Source organism: Ambystoma mexicanum, chromosome 10 (genome assembly GCF_040938575.1).
Source record: "Ambystoma mexicanum isolate Mex_15411 chromosome 10, UKY_AmexF1_1, whole genome shotgun sequence".
In the NCBI taxonomy this organism is placed as follows: Eukaryota; Metazoa; Chordata; class Amphibia; order Caudata; family Ambystomatidae; genus Ambystoma; species Ambystoma mexicanum.
In genome coordinates this window covers 1,401,349,975-1,401,368,383 of record NC_090932.1, presented here as the reverse complement: position 1 = coordinate 1,401,368,383, position 18,409 = coordinate 1,401,349,975, and the positions used below count along the sequence as shown (strand labels likewise).

The window sequence follows — 18,409 nt, the reverse complement described above, 5'->3', positions numbered from 1 at the left end:
GACAATGAGAGGGAATGCGCTATTTATACTAGATAGATAACAGTTAACCTAAAGAAGTATGTGCTAGAAATTCAACAAAAGGTTTCCATTTCAGTTCGTGTTTTAGTAGCAGAGACGGAGTAGAAGCATTACACCTCTCTAGTCTATGAGTGTTGCATATTGAATTCCACCACGTCTTGTGATGAAGTTTATCTAGATGATTTTTCCATTTGGATGAAATAGTCTTAATAGCAAGCAGACTAAACAAGTCAAATAATAAACTCTCATTTTTATCAATTATGTGTTTTAAAATGGAAATGCTTTAGGACATTTAAAATAGATCCATGAAGCAGACATAGGTTCCATGGTGTTTGTTCATGAAAATGTGCTTGAGGCCCATTTGTTCACATTTTATTAAAACACTTCCTCGCAAATATAATGCAGCTGGGGACCCCCCAGCGCAACAACCCCCAACATTCCCCAACCATAATGATATCCCTAAACCCAAGCCCCCATATATATTTGCAAGGAATTATGAACAAAAATTGCTAACAATTGGGCCTCATGCAAATGGGCCTGCAAACAAATTGGTTAATACCGCAGGGATATAGTAGATGTTTCCCAGACTGCTTAAGAAGGCCTTTTTGATGAGAGCTCGGTCTATTAGTATTAGGGAGAATAATTTGGGGTTTTCTTATTGCAAATTTACCTCTTTATTTTGTTATGATATTGATACAGGAAGGGTGCCGCAGCTTACTGTTCCAGAGGCGATTTCTTGTAGACAACTTGGACTAGGGGCCATATCAACTGGTCAGCTGTGATAGATTTAGAGAAGTAGATGGTTTCTATGAGAGTCTGGATGTTGGACAGCAAGTTTAATGTCAGATTGGATGTAGAGAAATTGGGCCTGGCATCTATTGCACTGATATGCCAGAGATAACATCTTGGCTGATGCTGGGAAGCTTGAAGGTGGTAAGAGATGGAACTGTGAGACAGGCAGTCATTTCAGAACAGAAGCAATGCAGGTTTTATTTGTATTCGTTTGGATGAAAACGTGGGCCAGAATGTCCTGTATCATTTCTCAGTATGTGCCCAAGTATGATATAGCAGTAGTAACATGTTCTGTATTTCAGTGTGCAGTGACCAGGATGGCGAAGCTGGCAACGCTGGTATTTGCATAGGAATGCCAGTGCGCCTCTTGCACGCTTTCTATAGTAGTGGCAAGATTGTGGCAAGATTGTACGAAGTTGTAGGGCAACGTTTTCATGATGATAATGGTCATGATGATGATGATCTGGATTCCCTTGGTCACAGTTAATTGTTACCCAGATTTTGAGGCTGCACAGCTTGTAGATGTGTGCCCCTGCAAGCTGGTACTTGAGGTGGTAGGGACATAAGAAGTGTCTACAGCTTGTGTTTGGAAGCAGTCCATTGCAGTTCCCTTCTGGATTTGTTAAGGCTCATGTACGTTTCCACCATTCGTGGTTTGGAGTGAAGGAAAGCGATTTATGTGGCATCTCTGATGGATTTCAAGAGTGCCCGTTGAAAGGTTAAGTGTCAATGGCACCGGTCTCTGCAACTCCTATATACACAGAGATTAAACACGAAAGTGGTAACTGGATGAGTCCACTTCATTGGATTGGAAAGTAACAACATTTCTGGTGCTACTAGGTTCGTAAATTAAATATTTGGTTCTATGGAGGTTTGCTGATTTTTCCTTGTCAAATGTCAACTTCACTAAATTTATTTTGCTGTTTTTACCACTTTCTTTACCACAGAAAGCTGGTGGAGACCCACCTACAACCCCCTTTTGCCCCCAAAACCTCTATCTACCTTACCCAAACTTACCATCTGCTGTACAAAAAAAAGTTGTTAAACATTCAGCGAGAATATAGTCTATAAAGGTGCCATTCAGCAAAAAAGGTGTATAGCAAATATTTATTGCTTACGAAATCTATCTCTGGTGTTACCATCCATTGATATAATGAAGCTACTTTGACAGCACTCATGCCTATAATTAAGGGTTGTCATCTGTTATAACATGTTTTCAGAATGTGAAATCAAGTATTCATTAATTAAGGCAGCAACTTCCTTAAACTTGCTCACACATGATTTACAGCGTCACTTGTCTCTCTCTACAGACTTACATTGGAACCCTTTTAGTATCCGTGAACCCATACAAGGATTTTGGCTTGTATACAGAAAACCAAATGGAGCTTTACCATGGTGTGAACTTCTTTGAGCTGCCACCACATATGTAAGTAGTTAAATGGGTCAATGCAGAAATGTGTTCATTTACTTAAAAAGTGCCATTACCAGTGAAAATTCAGTAGGCATTTTCATACCTGTAGAGGGCAGATCAGTGATACCCTAAGGCAATATTAGGTGACTGAATCAGGCGCGACCATCAGATAAACCATCAGGCACCATATAGGATCTACAAACATCAATTCTTGCCTCGTTCTAAGGAAGGGGTGCTAAAATGGGACTTTCCAAGAAGCAACATTCCTTTTAGAATCAGCACTACAAATTTGAATTCAGAACACTGAGCAGTACTTTTCCATAATAAGTATGGCAACTAACAGGCGACTTATTAACTGAATGGTACATTCCCCAAGAAATGTTCAACTCTATGAGAGCCAGGATGTAACATTTACCCTATTGACTGTGGAAATGGTGTTCTATCAGAAAGGCTATTTAAAATGTGCCAGATGTGTTCATACAGCTGATGAATAGGTTGCATATATATGTTAAATTAGGGAAACTTTCCAAAATCAAGATCCTAAGAATGTTGTGAAAGCCTTCTAGGCAGTGGTCGAAGTGAGCGGGAGCGGTCAGGAACGGTGCTCCTCTACTTTTTTAAATGACCTTTTACAGCTCCTATACTTTTATTTTAAAAAGAAACCGTTCTGGAATGGTTTCTTTTTAAAATAAACGTGTAGGAAGAAGTTGAAACCTTCACTTCCAGTGTACTGCACTGAACGTTCCCTTAAACGGCAGGTGCAAGTGTTTGGGGGGTGTATTGTGTGTGGGAGGAGTCGTGGCAATGGGGTTTGTGGGGAGTGGGTGCAGGCCAGCAGGGAACATAGTTCCACTACTTCTTTTCGTACACTTCTACCACTTCTTCTAGGCACTGAAGCAAAAGATCCCAGCACATTCCTCTCTATAGGGAAATTAACCTATTTAAAGACAGGAAGTATAAGGGTACCCCTAAAGCCCACTCTCTTAATTAACAGTAGACACTAGAATCATTGTAAGAACTGTAACAAATAGACTGCACACATTTCTCCACAAACTCTTTCTCCTAGACCACTAAGAGTTTGTCCATAACTGGCAATCATTTGGTACCATCAAAAAGTCATTAATGTCATTACAATAGGTACAAAACAGAAAAGACTAAAGACTCTTTCAACACACAATGATGAAAATGCTTTCAGTCAGATTAGTTGTTTTACGGGTGGAACAACAACAATATGCATTAGGGGAATCTCTCTGTAGGAAAAGTAATGTCACCAAAGGAGGCTCCTAATATCAGAACTAGTATGGAAAGGGGAAACCTGGACACAATCACACTAGGCATGAGCAGGATCCTGATAATATTTCATTCTATCAAAACGAATTAGAGGAGAAGAAGCCTTTAAGTGAATAACTAGAGAAGATATACGACATTCACATCTGTGTGGAAAACTCTACTCAAGAAAGTGCCTTGTTTTGAAATTGATTTTTACGGCCAAATCAATTCACTTAAATACACCTCTGTCAGATCTAGTCCAGCCAAGTCCGTAGGCGCCGCTGATCCTACAGACCTTCTCCGGACGTTCCCAACTGAACCCAAGGAACCACAGCTGAGTTGACAACCCCAGGGAAGGGAAAGGGGTAGTGGATAAAATAATAAACAACAGACTCTCCTCACTTCTGGTCACTGGGAATCTGTAGTAGGGAAAGAACAACAGTACAGAATTATTTTCTGTGACAAACGTGCTACAAACACAATTGTATTCACTTTAATTGCACTTGTTTCCTCTTTTACCTGTTTGACCTCTGCATATAGCCTTCCTTAAGGAACGGACACTTGCAAACTTGACTCTGTGGAGACTGAATTGACTTCACTTATTCCTAAATCTCACTAACCCTAACTAAACTTGCCTTACTAAACTGTTCTCTCAGTGTCTGTATAACTGAAGAGTTCTCTGTACTCTTTTCAATTCTTTTGTGCTCTTGTTTCTTGAGTTACTTTTCTTAAATAACTTGTCAGAAAAATGTTTGTTGAAATGCTTTTATAACCTTTAACTCTCGCTTGTAAAAATAACTAACTCTTCAATGAGCAAGATGACTACTGCGAGTATTCAGCTTTCCCGGTGTCCCTCTTCCCTTTTTGTATTCGTGGAATCCTGTGTTTCACAATTTTCCTTGCCGTGCATGCATGCCGATGCACAATGACCCTAATCGCACTATTACCATGAAGCTCAAGGGTTAATTGAGTTTCTTTCTGCGTCTCACTGAAGACGCGCGATCTCTCGCATGTGCGTGCGTGTTGACACATGCGCTCCTTCTTCTTCACGAACAAAACTCCGGTCTGACGGCGTACGGCTGAAAGGTGCTCTCTCAATTCACCACCAGGGGGTGCTGATTGCATCAATAAATGATTGAGTTCTGTAATGTTCCCAGCAACGTGCGCTCTCTCATTATCTTCAGCGTTTTCTAGTTCGCAATTTATAGTCACTGCACTTCAGCACCGTACTGGATACAGACTAAAAACACACCTCTGCTGTTGCTCAGTGCTTCCCTTAAAGGTTAACACAAATATATACAGTCTGTTCTGAACACTCAACTGCAGGTTAATTAGTGTTTCTTTCCTGCGTTCAAATTAACAGTCTGGCTTCAAATTGCTGCGCTCCCACCTTAGGACTTCTGTATTCCCAACATCTAATTGCTGCAGGAGTCTTCTTTCTGATATTGAACTTCTTCTAGTCTCTGGTTAGGCCTTCTGTTAAGGAGCTAAAAGTAAATGGACCTGCCACTGATTTACTTGTGATGAAAGGCAGTTACAAATTCAAAACACGTTCCAAAGCATTGTGTTCTCATTCAAATTGCACGAAGGAGTGATGCCTAGAATAACATGTGAATTGATCTACAAATCTATTAAAAAAGAAAATGCTGTACTTAGGATAGTCACATTTTGGCTAACACGACATTTCTCATTAAAAGTGTGGAAGCGATCCTGGCAATTTTATGGTATGTCCACTACATCAGGCATATCCTCCCCAACTTTGAATCTGATTCGCCTCACCCCAGGCCATTTCGAAAGTGCTGCAAATGCTGCCTCCCACAAAACTGTTTGAATGATTTTGAAGACCTTGCTCTGGCCATACCCTGCAGACCCCTGGAGGCCTATTGATTATCCAACCAACACAAGAACAGGAGATGGAGATGTCCAGCCTCTCCACCAACATTGGGGAAGGAAGAAGACCTTAGTTCCTCACTCCCAAAGCAACACCAGGAAGAGGTAAACAGCCGTTAACACTTTCAGGGCATCACTTTCAGGGTGGAAAAGAATATCTCTTATAAGTCCCCCCTGCAGCCCCATCGCCCACCCCCTGTCAGCATGAATCGAACAACGAAACAGGATTGAAAAATCCCCAACCCTCAACAACAGATGGTTTAAGAGGAATACTCTTAGACGTTCCTCTGTACTCTTCTTCATCAACTACATTGTTTTATCTCTCAAACACATACCTCCGAAATGTGAAACTAAACAACTTTATTTGCCTTAGTTCATGTATCATTTAAAAATGTTGTATAACACGGCACACCCAAATGCTGCTGGAGCCCTTTGCAACAAACCATATCTGGTCATCTCAGAAAAGCCCACCTGTCACATTTCATCTTTAATTTCCTGTCCTTGGTTTGTTGTTGTCATCCTAAATGTGCTAATTGCCACGATACACTCTTAAAAAGGAGCAGTGAATATACAAATAAAAGAGGATGATTACGTCAAAGCAAAGGTCCCTATGTCTCCTCCCTTGCCACTAATTCAGAGCTCAACCTTAAATGTGTATATATATATCAGTAATGTGGTACGAAATGAAACATTTGACAAGAAATGAACATTCATATTTTTTCAAACCAGAAGAAAGAAAAAAAGACCGAAAATTATCCATTTGGGTGATAGATATTTCCTTATGTCCTATGTAAGCAGTCTGTTAGCAAAACCTTCTATGGATTTGATACAACTGCAAGTAGAATATAAGTAGCACAGATTCCATATAACTGATTTCTTTGTATGCCGTTTGCGGATAAATGCCTCATAATACAGGTCTTTCAAAAACATTTCAAAATGGTAATTCGAAGCTGACATATGGAACCAAATTGGCTTCTTGACTAGAATGATTCTTATTTTCTATGAACGTTCTGCAATGGATCACAAAGGTAAAAAGAAAGATGCTTGTGTTTTCTATGCCTTCAGCATTCATTGGGGACCTAGGTGGGAGACATAGTTGATGTCCTGGATGTAAAAAAGCCTTGAATTGTCTATTTCATAACAGCTTGGCTTTGTCCCTTTTTCTCTCTGTTCAGTGCTTGGCAGGTTTATTTGTGACGTTTGTCTCTTTAGCCCCCCCACAATCTGAATATTTAAGACTGCATCCTGAGACCCATGGTCATTAATATTGTTGTTTTCTGTTTGTGCGCGTTGTATCGTCCTTTAGCTATGCCATAGCAGACAATGCCTACCGAGTGATGTGCACTGAACGCAATAACCATTTCATCCTGATCTCTGGAGAGAGTGGCGCGGGGAAAACAGAAACCTCAAAGAAGATTCTCCAGTACCTGGCAATGGTGTGCCCTACTACGCAGACGCTGCAAGTAGTCAGAGATCGACTTCTTCTTTCCAATCCAGTCTTGGAGGTAATCATGTTGCATCAGAACAATATTTTTGTCATGTGAAATGGATACAGATTATATATATATTTCATCCAGTTTAAAATTGTACATTTTTCCATAATCTACTACATCAATGTAATAATTCTCACTCAATATACACATCTATATATGTTAGGCAGAATCATATGCAGTAGCCTTTGTGAACACTACACACAATTAAGACTACAAGTGTAAGTACAATTTCACCTTTGGTACAAGCCTGTAATACACAGTAAAGTGGTAGCGATGGCTGAGCAGCCAGACTTATCTGAAGAGTAAAGTGAGCAGTAGAACAAGTTACACAAAGGACCACCAAATACAGTGATTCAAACAAACACTTACTCAAGGTTTCTTGGTAAAAGAATATAGATTTATTTACACAGTCATTTGTAAAACATTACACTAGCAAGAGCAGCTCAATATCAAATGCTAATATACTACAAATACACAACCAATAAGTTACTGAACAAGTTCAGCTCCCCTGAAGTGGGATCAAAATGGCACTTCAGTTACTTTAAGACGGGGTAAAAAGACAAGGTTATAAGAAATGAAGCACGAACACTTTCATATGCAGGGCAAAGGGTTTCAGTTAACTACAACCAGAAATTCAGTTCGTAGGCTTGGGCCAAAGTCAATGGTTCAGAGTCTTTGTATGGAATAGCACAGTTCTGGTAGTAAAGGGTTAAGTCTTTGCCACAGATCTTAGAAGAATTTGGTCAGACGAAAAGTTAGATGTTGGTTTAGGGAAGGACAAGCCTTCGAAGTCGGAAAAGTTTCACAAACTTTCACTGTGGCCGTAAAGATTTCCAGACTGCGTTTGCCCAGGGCCTTTAAAGTGAAGAAGAGCTGTAGCTGAGGCAGTTGTTCCTGGCAGTTCGAGCAGATCTCGCTGTTCCTAAGCTTCAGTCGTGGGGACAAGAAGGAGGACATTGGGAGGTTCCTGCACTGCCCAAGGAAGAGGGCCACAAGCTTGGCAAAACGGTTTAAGGTGTGAGTGCCTTAAAGACCACAAACTGGTATCCTTCCCATCGGCTATCCAGTTTTACACAGCACTCTACAGAAAATTTCACCAGGAGGGGACGGTGTCCAGGCGGCTTGCGAGTTGTTTGTTACCACCAAACTCAAGGGAAGAAGTTAACCTCGAAAGGCTTCTCTGTCGATAGAGTTTCAGGCAATTCGGACCTGCAGCAGGGCTTCACCAGTCGTCCAGGCGTTGCAGCAGTCGTCTTCCTTCAGCTCGTCTTCGGTTCTTTCGTTCAGTGGTCGACTCTGCTTTCTAAGTCCCAGAGGCCTGCTTTTAAACAGTTTTCCCCCATTCTTTCCAACCTGTCTGTCACTCACATGGCAGGGTGGCTGTTCTTGCTGGACAGCCAGCCGGCCAATCACGCCACAATGCATTCAGGTCTCCTAGGAGACAAAGCACAGGGAGTTTCGGGCACCTCCCTCACATCCTTTCCTCCCCAGACACACAGGCGCCAGAGGAGGGCTTCAGCACTGAAGCCCACAAAAGGCCAATGAACAAAGGGACCAAACCTGGTTTGGCGCACAGAGACAAACACAATAAGGACCTTTCCAAAAAGAAATGGCAAAAAAAGATGACTGGAGTCTGTTTTTACAGATAGGTCTGATGCGCCATATTGAAAAACATGGCTGACCGATTTTTAGCTACTAGTGTTCGCGGTGGGGAAAAATCATGGTAGTTTGTTTAAAACCAGTGCCAACAGCCATTTCAAGTGGGAAGGGCTAACATTTGACTGTTACATGAGTGTTTAGACTCAGGGGAAGCTAGGCAACCCCTCCAGCATTATAGTAAGATAGTGTGTGCTGGGTCTGTAAATTTAAAAAGACTAGTAAAGAAAAGGCTAGTAAAGTCAATTTAACTTTACATGCTCTGGGAGACAATGGCCAGTGCCAGAGAAGGTATTTAAACCTTGGGGAGTCTGAAGGACACCCCTGTGCCACTGCACTGTGGGTGCTGTGTTATACACAGAAAACGATGATGCCTATGGAGTTGTTTTAAAACTCCATAACCAAAGAGCACAAAAGTAAAACACACACAAAATACATGGAAGAGTGGGGAAAAAGGCTCACACTCTTCCCAGGTAGAAAAATCAAATCCTAGAAATCCAGCAAAGTTGCTGGGGGTCCCAAAAGGTAAGGGAAATTGGCACATTCTTGAGAATTCTCCCAAACAATATAAAAGGAGGCTCCGCTAGATATGCAGCAAGAACCATAGTGAAGCAGCGCATTTCTATTAAGGGGTTGGTACTAACAGGTCAAGTCTGTTTGAGCACCCCTTCAGAGGACCATTGCTTCATCAGGGTGAGACCAATAGAGGCCACTGTAGGAGCACGTGCAAACCCCATAAGGCAGTTTGTGGGGTGATGTACATGATTCTTGGCTGACACCTGAAGGCACAACTGGATGTCTACTGCATACTGGTGCTGGGGCAGACCCAGGCCAACAATTAGATCTCTCCACTGCTCCTTGTAAAGAGTGACTACCATGGGTGATTGTATCAATCCCTGGGGCACTCTACATGACATGGCGAGCTGTCAAACCAAACTGGTCCTTATCAGGTCAACTGAGAATGCATGGCCAGAAAGGCCAGGAATCAGCTGAGCTTGCAAATCCCCTTATCCATCAGATGCCGAAGGATGTCTAGGAGAACCCCATGGGCGTCATGTCAAAAGTCGCCAAAGGATCCAGGAATACCAGCCTGCAGGTATTTGGGCATCAAGCACATTGTTAACATTCAATTAGAAATATCATATTCTGATATACCTGAAGGCATTAGAAGACCATTAATCAGCACATACAACTATCTGTCTCACCTTTAACCACAAGCTCAAAGGTGCTCTTAACTAATGTTAGAACATTTCAAGTCACACAACAGGCAATCATCTTGCCATTTGACCCTTAAATGTAGCAAAGTAGGCAGTGAAGGGAGTTGAATGTATTTAATTGTATATCTAACAATTTAAGGTATGCAGAGCTCCTGCTCACTGAAAGGGATTTGTGGACACTTCTGAAAAGTGCATGACATTTTAAATCATTATAGTTGACATTTCACGATTGCTTTTTCTTGCAGGCTTTCGGCAATGCAAAAACTCTCCATAATGATAACTCCAGTAGATTCGGAAAATATATGGATATCCAATTTGATTACAAGGTAATGCACACATTACAGATGGATGTGAAATAATTCAACTCAAAGTCTATGTTATGCACTGTATATGCAATGCCACTCACTCACATACACTCACATAAACGTTCACTCTTTCACTAAGATAGCTGTATATGTAATGTAGATACACCTTGAATTTACATGATAACTGACATCGTTGGTGGATTCTTCATAGAGACTGGGCACTTCTGTCACACTAAACCTCTGTGTCTAAAACGATGATTACATTTGAATTGATAATTCAAAGCTACAGGCTCACCAGGATGTGCATGTCTGTCATACATTCAGCCGCTCGTTTCCTACCATGTTTGTAGCAACAACATGCACATGCCATAGGTAGTCTCCAGGGAGACATATGCAGATGTTAGCAGAAGGAGCTTGAAGTAGACAAGACACAAACAGATGGACAGAGTGAAGGTAGACAGAATTACAGGGTGTCAGTACAGGGCGTGAAAAAGAATGTGGAATCTGATGAAGGGGTTGCACTGGCAACCAACAGTGCAACCCCCCTGAGAATGTCTCTGAACATGCCTGTATAAGGTAGAGTTGGCAAAGAAGAATAAGAAGGATAGAAAGACATAATTCCTGGGGGATGAGCCAGAGAAAAGCAAGCAATGCATGGGGGCGATTCCCAGGCTGTAGAGGTTGGAGAAGCAAAAATGTGGTATCTTTTAGGGTAACATCACAACAATCAGATGTAGGAAAAAACAACCTGCTAGGGAAAAAGGCCCGGTGCACACTTTTCCAAGAAGAACAAGAGCTTTATTTTGCATACAAAAAGAAAAATGGCGACAGGGTATTATAAGTCCACTACCACAGAACTCTCTGTCTTCATAAAAGCAAACAGCACGTTATAACTGTGAAAAGTCATTTGTGATGCCTACAAATACAGTGTTCATCCCCCACTCTCATTGACTACCACCTATTCACATGCTCATTTTCATATATAGAACCCTCTTACATTGGCCATATCATCTCCTCCTCCAACTTCTTCACACGTGGGTGACGGCCTCTTCACCTTGGGTCACTGCAAAATGATTTAGTAGTATTATGCCTGGGCATCTGATAGTTCACATCCTGGGGGGGTGGCGCTTATGTCCTAAATTATGGCCCGTGCTTTGTCAGCTCAGGACCTCTGTCCTGGCTCTCAAGGGTATGTCCTTCACAATCATCCGCAGCCCTATTACCATTTGACTGTTCGCATTCCTGTCTAATTGGGTCACGTTCTAACTAGAGAGATTTGTATGTGTGTGTGTTTGTGTGTGTGTGTGTGTTTGTGTGTGTGTACATGCGCATTCCCTACCTTGCCTAGGGGTTGGAATTCGATAGTCAAGCACGCGAGAAGGCCTTGTTCTTCTGTGTTTCCAACATGGCCTGCGAGGATTCAGGCCTACTCCTGAATAAAATGTTCATGTTATGAATATCATGCACATGCAATGTATTCTACGTAACACTTCCGCAAAGCAAGTGGTTAGTTTCCGTTGAATATGTATGGACTACTACAATACATGTGTCTCCCACCAGTCACTTCTACCCACAAAATCCCCCCTCCCTCCCTTGCCCACCCCTATGCGTTCCCTACATGTTAGTATATTTTCCCCACCGTGAATCATTTTTGAGGGGCCGGGATCTGAACGTGCATCCCAACATTCCCCCCTTTAGTTAATCCTTCATTAATGAACCTTTTCCTTTCGCTCTCTCTATCCGCTTCATTCTTGGGAATACATGCCCTACATACATGATGCAAACTGACCCTTCTCGAGCATGCTTCTCTGGGGTACACGTAAGATATATACAATCTTCATCACCTGCTAAATCAACCCAGTGTTCAGTGCAGCTTTCTGGATCTGCTGGGGGAAAAGTTAATGTCCTTGGGGAGTGCATGGGCCTTTCAATTCTGACCATTCGTGGATTACTTGGGTCCTCTGTTTGAGCCTACCCATCCTTTGTACCTGGGAGAGCCATTCCTGCCCCAATGGTGACCATCATCATTGCACTGTTTGGAATGGTCTCTGCACAGCATTGAAGCATCATCTGGTACATGCAGAACAACACCAACTGGAACACCACGATCGGAACCAATATCTTCAACACTGCCCCAAGCCAGGATGGCACCCAGGAGAACAACGTGTCGACCAATCTTTGGCCTGCCCTCCCACTTCACCTTTCATGTCAGTCTTGAACTTGTGCAGGGCCCCTATAATATGCGTTTTGAAACACAATGTACTTGTTGTATAATCGCCTAACAAATGCACAATAAATAAATAAATGCATCAGGGACCCATTTTTAGCATCATTTGGGGGACACATGTGCAGCAAGACACCCCTATCTTTTTACATTTGCCCCCCTCCATAGCCGTCAGACGGTCCAGGACATACCAGTTTTGGAGTGTCATTAACCGGATCGCCCTTAACTTACTCTTGATAGCAGTTAGGCCCTGTTTGGTATCATTTGCCAACTGGATCACCTCCCATCGGAGGATCTGCAGCCACTTTGGATTTGCTGCAGCCCAGACCTCTGGCATCAGGAGAGGCGCAAATAACACCTCCGTCTTGATAAACAACCAATATTTGTTAGGAATTGCTTCGAGCGGCTTGGAAGAATCGTCTGATAAATAATTCAACCTCTTCTGCCATAGCTTCAACAATCGATTCTTCTTCCTCGTCTCGGTGGGGGTTGGATTGAAGCTTGGATAGATTGTGATACACCATGCTTAGATGGTATAGTCTGATGAGCTTCAGATCCCACAAGGATAGCAGAGTGCAAAGTTGTTAACGCACATGTTCCTCGCCATGACAGAGGTAGATGCATACATGCTTGCTGGTCACACACCCAGTACAGATCCATCATAGCCATTGCCCCTTTTGCGAGGTCTGGAATGAACATTGTTTTTTTGCATTTGGCATTGGTGCCAACGGGAACGGTCCCATGTCCTTGAAAATAAAACTTATATTTTTCAGCTGGTTGAACCTTTACTGGAGTTTCACACGTTTCAATCCATGTCAGCTTTAAAATGTGTGCAGTCCATATTGTGATACAGTTCTTATTGATGTTCCATATAACTTCTTTTCCAAACCTTGTCAACCCCCCTGCTGCACAGCTCACCATGACTTTCTCTCATCTGTTCAACACAAAAACGCTCCGTACAACTTTAACATGAGCCATGGTTTGCATTGAAGTGTAGTATCTTCTTTGGCACATTTTTTGCCATCTCTGTCCATTAGTACAACTTGTACTTTGTGCTCCTGGAACAAATTGCAAACCTGACACAGTGCTAGATGGACCAAACACTGGGCTCCCAAGGGTGACATTTCCTCGGGCTCTAACATTTTGGGCATTCCGACACATGGGGGATGAGGGAGCTGACATTACAACTCCCGTTATACCACTGTTTCCCCACTGAACTCATGTGACTGTATCACATATTACTTAATTCTGGATGGTGCACATCAGGCATTGTATCGAAAACAACTCCCCCATACATATTCATTTTCTTCCTCTAATCCCTGCTTAAACCGCAACTTCAATCGCCATATTACTGTGCCCTGTACTCGCATTCTTTTCAATTTACACCACTAGTCATAAGGTCATCAATTAGTGTTGTGACATCGAAACATTCTGTACTTTCACATTCCCTTATCTTACACCCCACCCCTTTCTATGTCCTAACCAAATAAACTCACTAGACAAATATAAAAATATACCAAACAAAAATCCACACATGAGAGGAAATATTATTCTAATACAAGAAAACCTAGAAAGTAATTTTCTTGTACCAGCAAACATCAAAGAACACCACATATAATTATTACAACAATTCATTTTAGTGCTTAACAAACTTAATGTAATTACAAGGATAGTGTTGAATACTACAAAGCACTATCCTAAGAGACAAACAGCACATATAAGTAAACCATGTAGAGAACAATCCTCAAAGAATGCTGTAACGGTCGTTCACAGAGGTAATTCATATTCAATCAAAAACAGTCTGATAAGATACTTATAACAGGACCCAATGTTTGTGGTACCTTCCTAACATCAAAAAGGTAAACCCAATACTGCAACTCCTTCACTTTCACCGCAAGCAGAGTGTCATACACTACCGTGTATGGTCTGTTATAACGCAGCTCGCTCCACCTCTGGACAACGTCTTTCACATAAATTCTATCCCCTGGATACAGTTGTAATGATGGCAAGGTCACAGGCTCTGGCGCAGCGCTGTTCTCTCATTCTGTACGATGTGGAGCAATCTGTTGAGAAAGGTATATTATACACTTTGTTAACTGAGTCAAATATAAATGAAATTTGTCTCCTAAAATAGATGCAGCCCTGTAAGCATCAGACACACTACCCACAGGAGACGATGGCGGGTGCATTCTCTGTCACTATTTAATGCGAGGAGAGTTGATGGCCCTTACAGGGCGGAGTCCTCAAACTGAACAGGGCCAGAGGAAAGCAGTAAATGCAGGTATTTTTTAGTGTCACACACAACTTGAAGGGCTTTGTTTTCAGAAGGATGCTCATCCTTTCTACAATGCTGTTGGCTTGAGGGTGGAGCATGGAGCTGCAATTTCCTTAAACAGCTCATTATAAAAGTGAGTACCATTATCACTTTTGAGTCTTTCAACTCACCCCCAATCGGGGGAACACTTCTCTCACCAAAAACCTGGCAGGCGATTAAGCATCAGGATGTGCACACGGACCAGCCTCAATCCAACGGGAGAAAGGACACACTACAACTATGAGGTAATGAAAAGTATTACACCTCTCTCCCATATCCGCAAAATCAACATGAAGATCCCGGAATGGGCCAATTGGGCGGGGCAGCGTGCCTCTCAATGTTTTTAAAGTGTGTCCAGTACTGTATGTCTGGCAAACGGTATAATTGGACATGAACATGGATAATAGTTCCTGAGTATTTGGCACATCGCAATCCTCTTGTATATCCGTGGCAATATGTTGTTCAGACACGTGCGCGGGGTAATGCAATTGGTCAAATGCAACTAAAGTCAATTCTTGGGGCATAACCACCTTCCCAGAACTTGTCTCAACATAAAATCTGTTGGAGATTGTGCACTTTCCCTTCTCTGCCACACCAATTTATAGATTTGTGGTGCTTGATGCTGTAATTCCAGGAACGGGTAGTGCAGTGTATGTTAGTGCAGTGTATCGAACCTGCAATTGCAATTGCATATTAACAAGCATTGGGTATTCAGGGATGTCTGGGACTGACAGGTAGGATGCCAGTTTCGCTGCTGCCTCTGTTGCTTAGTTCCAGAGGGAAACAAAGTCTTTGCCACTTGTATGGGCGGCACACTTGACGACTGCAGCAAGTGTGGGCTGCAACAGAGTATGAATCAACTTATCCAGAAGAACCGCATGTTGCACCAGAGACCCATCTGCTCTACGAAACCCTCTCCTCCACCACCTGGACAACCCCTAATTCAATGTTGTTGGGACATAGGCTGAGTCAGAATATATGGTTCCTTGGCACGCTTGGGCTGCCTCAAGAGCTTCAATGAGGGAAATCAATGCCTGTGCTGAATAATGGCCCTTTAATCTTTGCTACACGAAAACCTCATACTCTCCGTTAACCAGTCGAGCCACTGCTGCACCAGCATGTCGTTGAACTGTCTCCTGATCAATAGTTGATGGACCGTCAACAAAGAATATCTCCCCGTCATCTAAGGCACAGTATTGTACTTTAGGAATGTCATCCTCTGAGCCTTTGTAGGTGACAAAGTCATGGACCTCATCATCATCAGTAAAGGGGACTGTTAGGAATGTGGCAGGGTTCACTGTTTAACAACAGACAATGTGGATGGATGGGTTAGAAAGAATCACCTCATATGCAGAGGCTCTCTGCATAGTCAGAGTGGACTTGGACCTTTCCAATATTACAAACACCGTGTGTTCAACATGTAGAATCAATGAGCACCCCATGACAATGGTGGCTGATTTATCAATAGTAAAAGCAGCAGCAGCCAATGCTTTTTCGCAGGGGAACTGCCCTTGCATAACAGAGTCCAACATACCACTTTAGTACGCTAAGGGTTTATGGCCCATAGAACTATGCTGAGTCACAACTTCTGTCGTCATCTGACCACTAGAGTGTGAAAAAAGGTAAAATTCTTTACTGTAATCAGGAGTCCCTAAAACAGGAGCTGTAGAAATAAAAAATTTCAGCTCTTGAAAACTAGTGATCATTTCATCAGTACAAGTAATGGTATTTTTTGTTCGTTGTACTTCTTTGAGGGCCTGCAGCAGTGGTTGAGTGTGTGACATGTAATCAAAAATCCATACTCTACAGTAATTAGTAATTACATAGGGCAAGAAATGTTTGCATAGCCTCAACATTTACTGGCTGGGGGTACTGCGCTGTTAGGCAGAATTCTCTTATAAGGCTAATTTCCCAAACCTAGTGAGTCCCCAGCAGCTTTGCTGGATTTTTGGGGTTTGTTTCTTTCTCCTGCTAAGAGTGAGACTGTTTTTCTCCCACTCTTAGGCATGATTTGAGATATGTCTCTGACTGTGTGATTTTGGGCTATGGGGTCTTTTACTCCATATGGTATCATCTGTTTTTTTGTGTATGTGTTACACAGCACCCTCAGTGCAGTAACACAGGGGTGTCATAGTGACCCCCAAACATAGACGACTCCAAACCCTGGGACTGACTACTGTCTCCCAGGGCATGTAAAGTCAACATTGACTTTACTAGTCCTAAATTGTGAACAGAACCAGTACAAACCATCATATTGTGGAAGTACTGGAAGGGGTTAATTATATTGCCCCTGGGTCTGTTTTCAAGGGGGCACTGTCCAGTCCCCCCTTGTCGAGTTTCTGGCTGGTGGCAGTGGTTACCACGCAAAATATTCCACCAGAATATTTCCTATGGGATTTTCCCATTGATTTTAAACGCACCACTTTTTGGGCAATGTTAAAGATACCGCCGGTTTATTTATTTAATATTAAATTCACGGTTGGGTCTTTTTGCCAGAACTCCTTTCTAAAATGGCGTTCGTGTTTGTCTCTGTAACTCTGACCAAGGTCGAGCCCTTTGTTCCACTTTTTGGCGGGCTTCTCCACAGAAGCCCTCCAAATGGTGCCACTCTGTCTGGGTTCCACAGGATGTGTGGGGAGGAGAATTGGCACCCTGGACTGCGTTGCCTTAGCAACTCAAGTCGCACTCTTTTCTGATTGGCCCAGTGGTGAGCCGCCCGGCTCACCACTTAGCATGTTTGAGTGACAGCACAGGACCTAAGAATCCGGAGAGGGAAGAAGCTGAGCCATCTGCAACGACAACACCACCTGTGGACCCCTGCTACAATGAACTCACCACTTTCCCAACGACAAGAGAAGATCTTCTGCTGGACGAGTCTTCTTCCTCTGAGCTGGTAGGACCAACCAGTTCACCCTTTTGCCTTCCAAAGACGTCTCTTGGTCGAATCGCCCGTGCCAAGCACCCCAGCGGCTGGATAGCCAAGCTTCACCACTTTGACCGCGAATAAAAGGAACGCACCTTTTATCGACGACTCTACGCTGGTTTCATCCCTGTGCAGTGCATCGACTCCACGTTTCCTCCTCGATGAGATCCTCTCTTCCCCTGGTCGAAACAACGAACTGCAACCACTGCCAGGAACTGCCACCGCTGGAGCTTCCTCTCTCTTTAAGGTACTGTGTCCTGCCCGGCTCCCTTTCTTCGGTTTGCCCAAGGTGACCCTTAAATCCTTGGCTTTCCAACTGGGTTGGCCCCAGACCTTCTAACCTTATCTTCTGGAATCACCCTAATCTCTTTTGAACACTCTGCAAAGACTTTTAGTGCATTTTAAACCGTGTGATCCTGGGCACATTTCGCTTTGCTCCATTTAAAGTGGGCCTGGCCTATGAACTTTGGCTCTACAATGTATACTGCCTTCACTGACTTGCTTTGAACTTAGAAAAGTGTTGGGAACTGTTTTATTTTTAAGACCTATCTTTTTCTCTCCCTTTAACTTAACTATTGGAGTGCCATCTAGGTTACGCGCTCACATCTGTTTTAACAAATAGTGGTGTTTTAACTCTGACTTGTCTAATATTTATCAAGGGAGGTGTTTATACTTTATCTGACTGTGTTTGAACTTGCTTTTGATTTGGAGTGTTAGTGTATTACCTAAAGTGTGTTTTAAATAAATAATTATATACTTTTGATACAAAGCTCTGGTCAGTGTTTGCTTGTTCCACTGTGTTTTTGGCCCTATTGTGTATACTATATATACTGCCTTACTCTTCTTGAGAGAAGTCTGACCGCTCAGCCACAGCTACCAGGTAAATCTGGGTGGTGC

The 18,409-nt window shown here is 42.7% G+C and overlaps 1 protein-coding gene across 2 annotated transcripts in view; it reads left to right on the top strand.

The window, feature by feature from the left end:
- Positions 1-18,409, top strand: part of MYO1H (myosin IH) — an 833,585-nt gene that overhangs the window by 174,050 nt on the left and 641,126 nt on the right. For both annotated transcript variants that reach the window (XM_069619421.1, XM_069619420.1), the window contains exons 4-6: positions 2,121-2,236; positions 6,687-6,885; positions 9,992-10,072. In XM_069619421.1, coding sequence (XP_069475522.1) covers positions 2,121-2,236; positions 6,687-6,885; positions 9,992-10,072 — 396 coding nt within the window. The remainder of the gene's footprint in view (positions 1-2,120; positions 2,237-6,686; positions 6,886-9,991; positions 10,073-18,409) is intronic.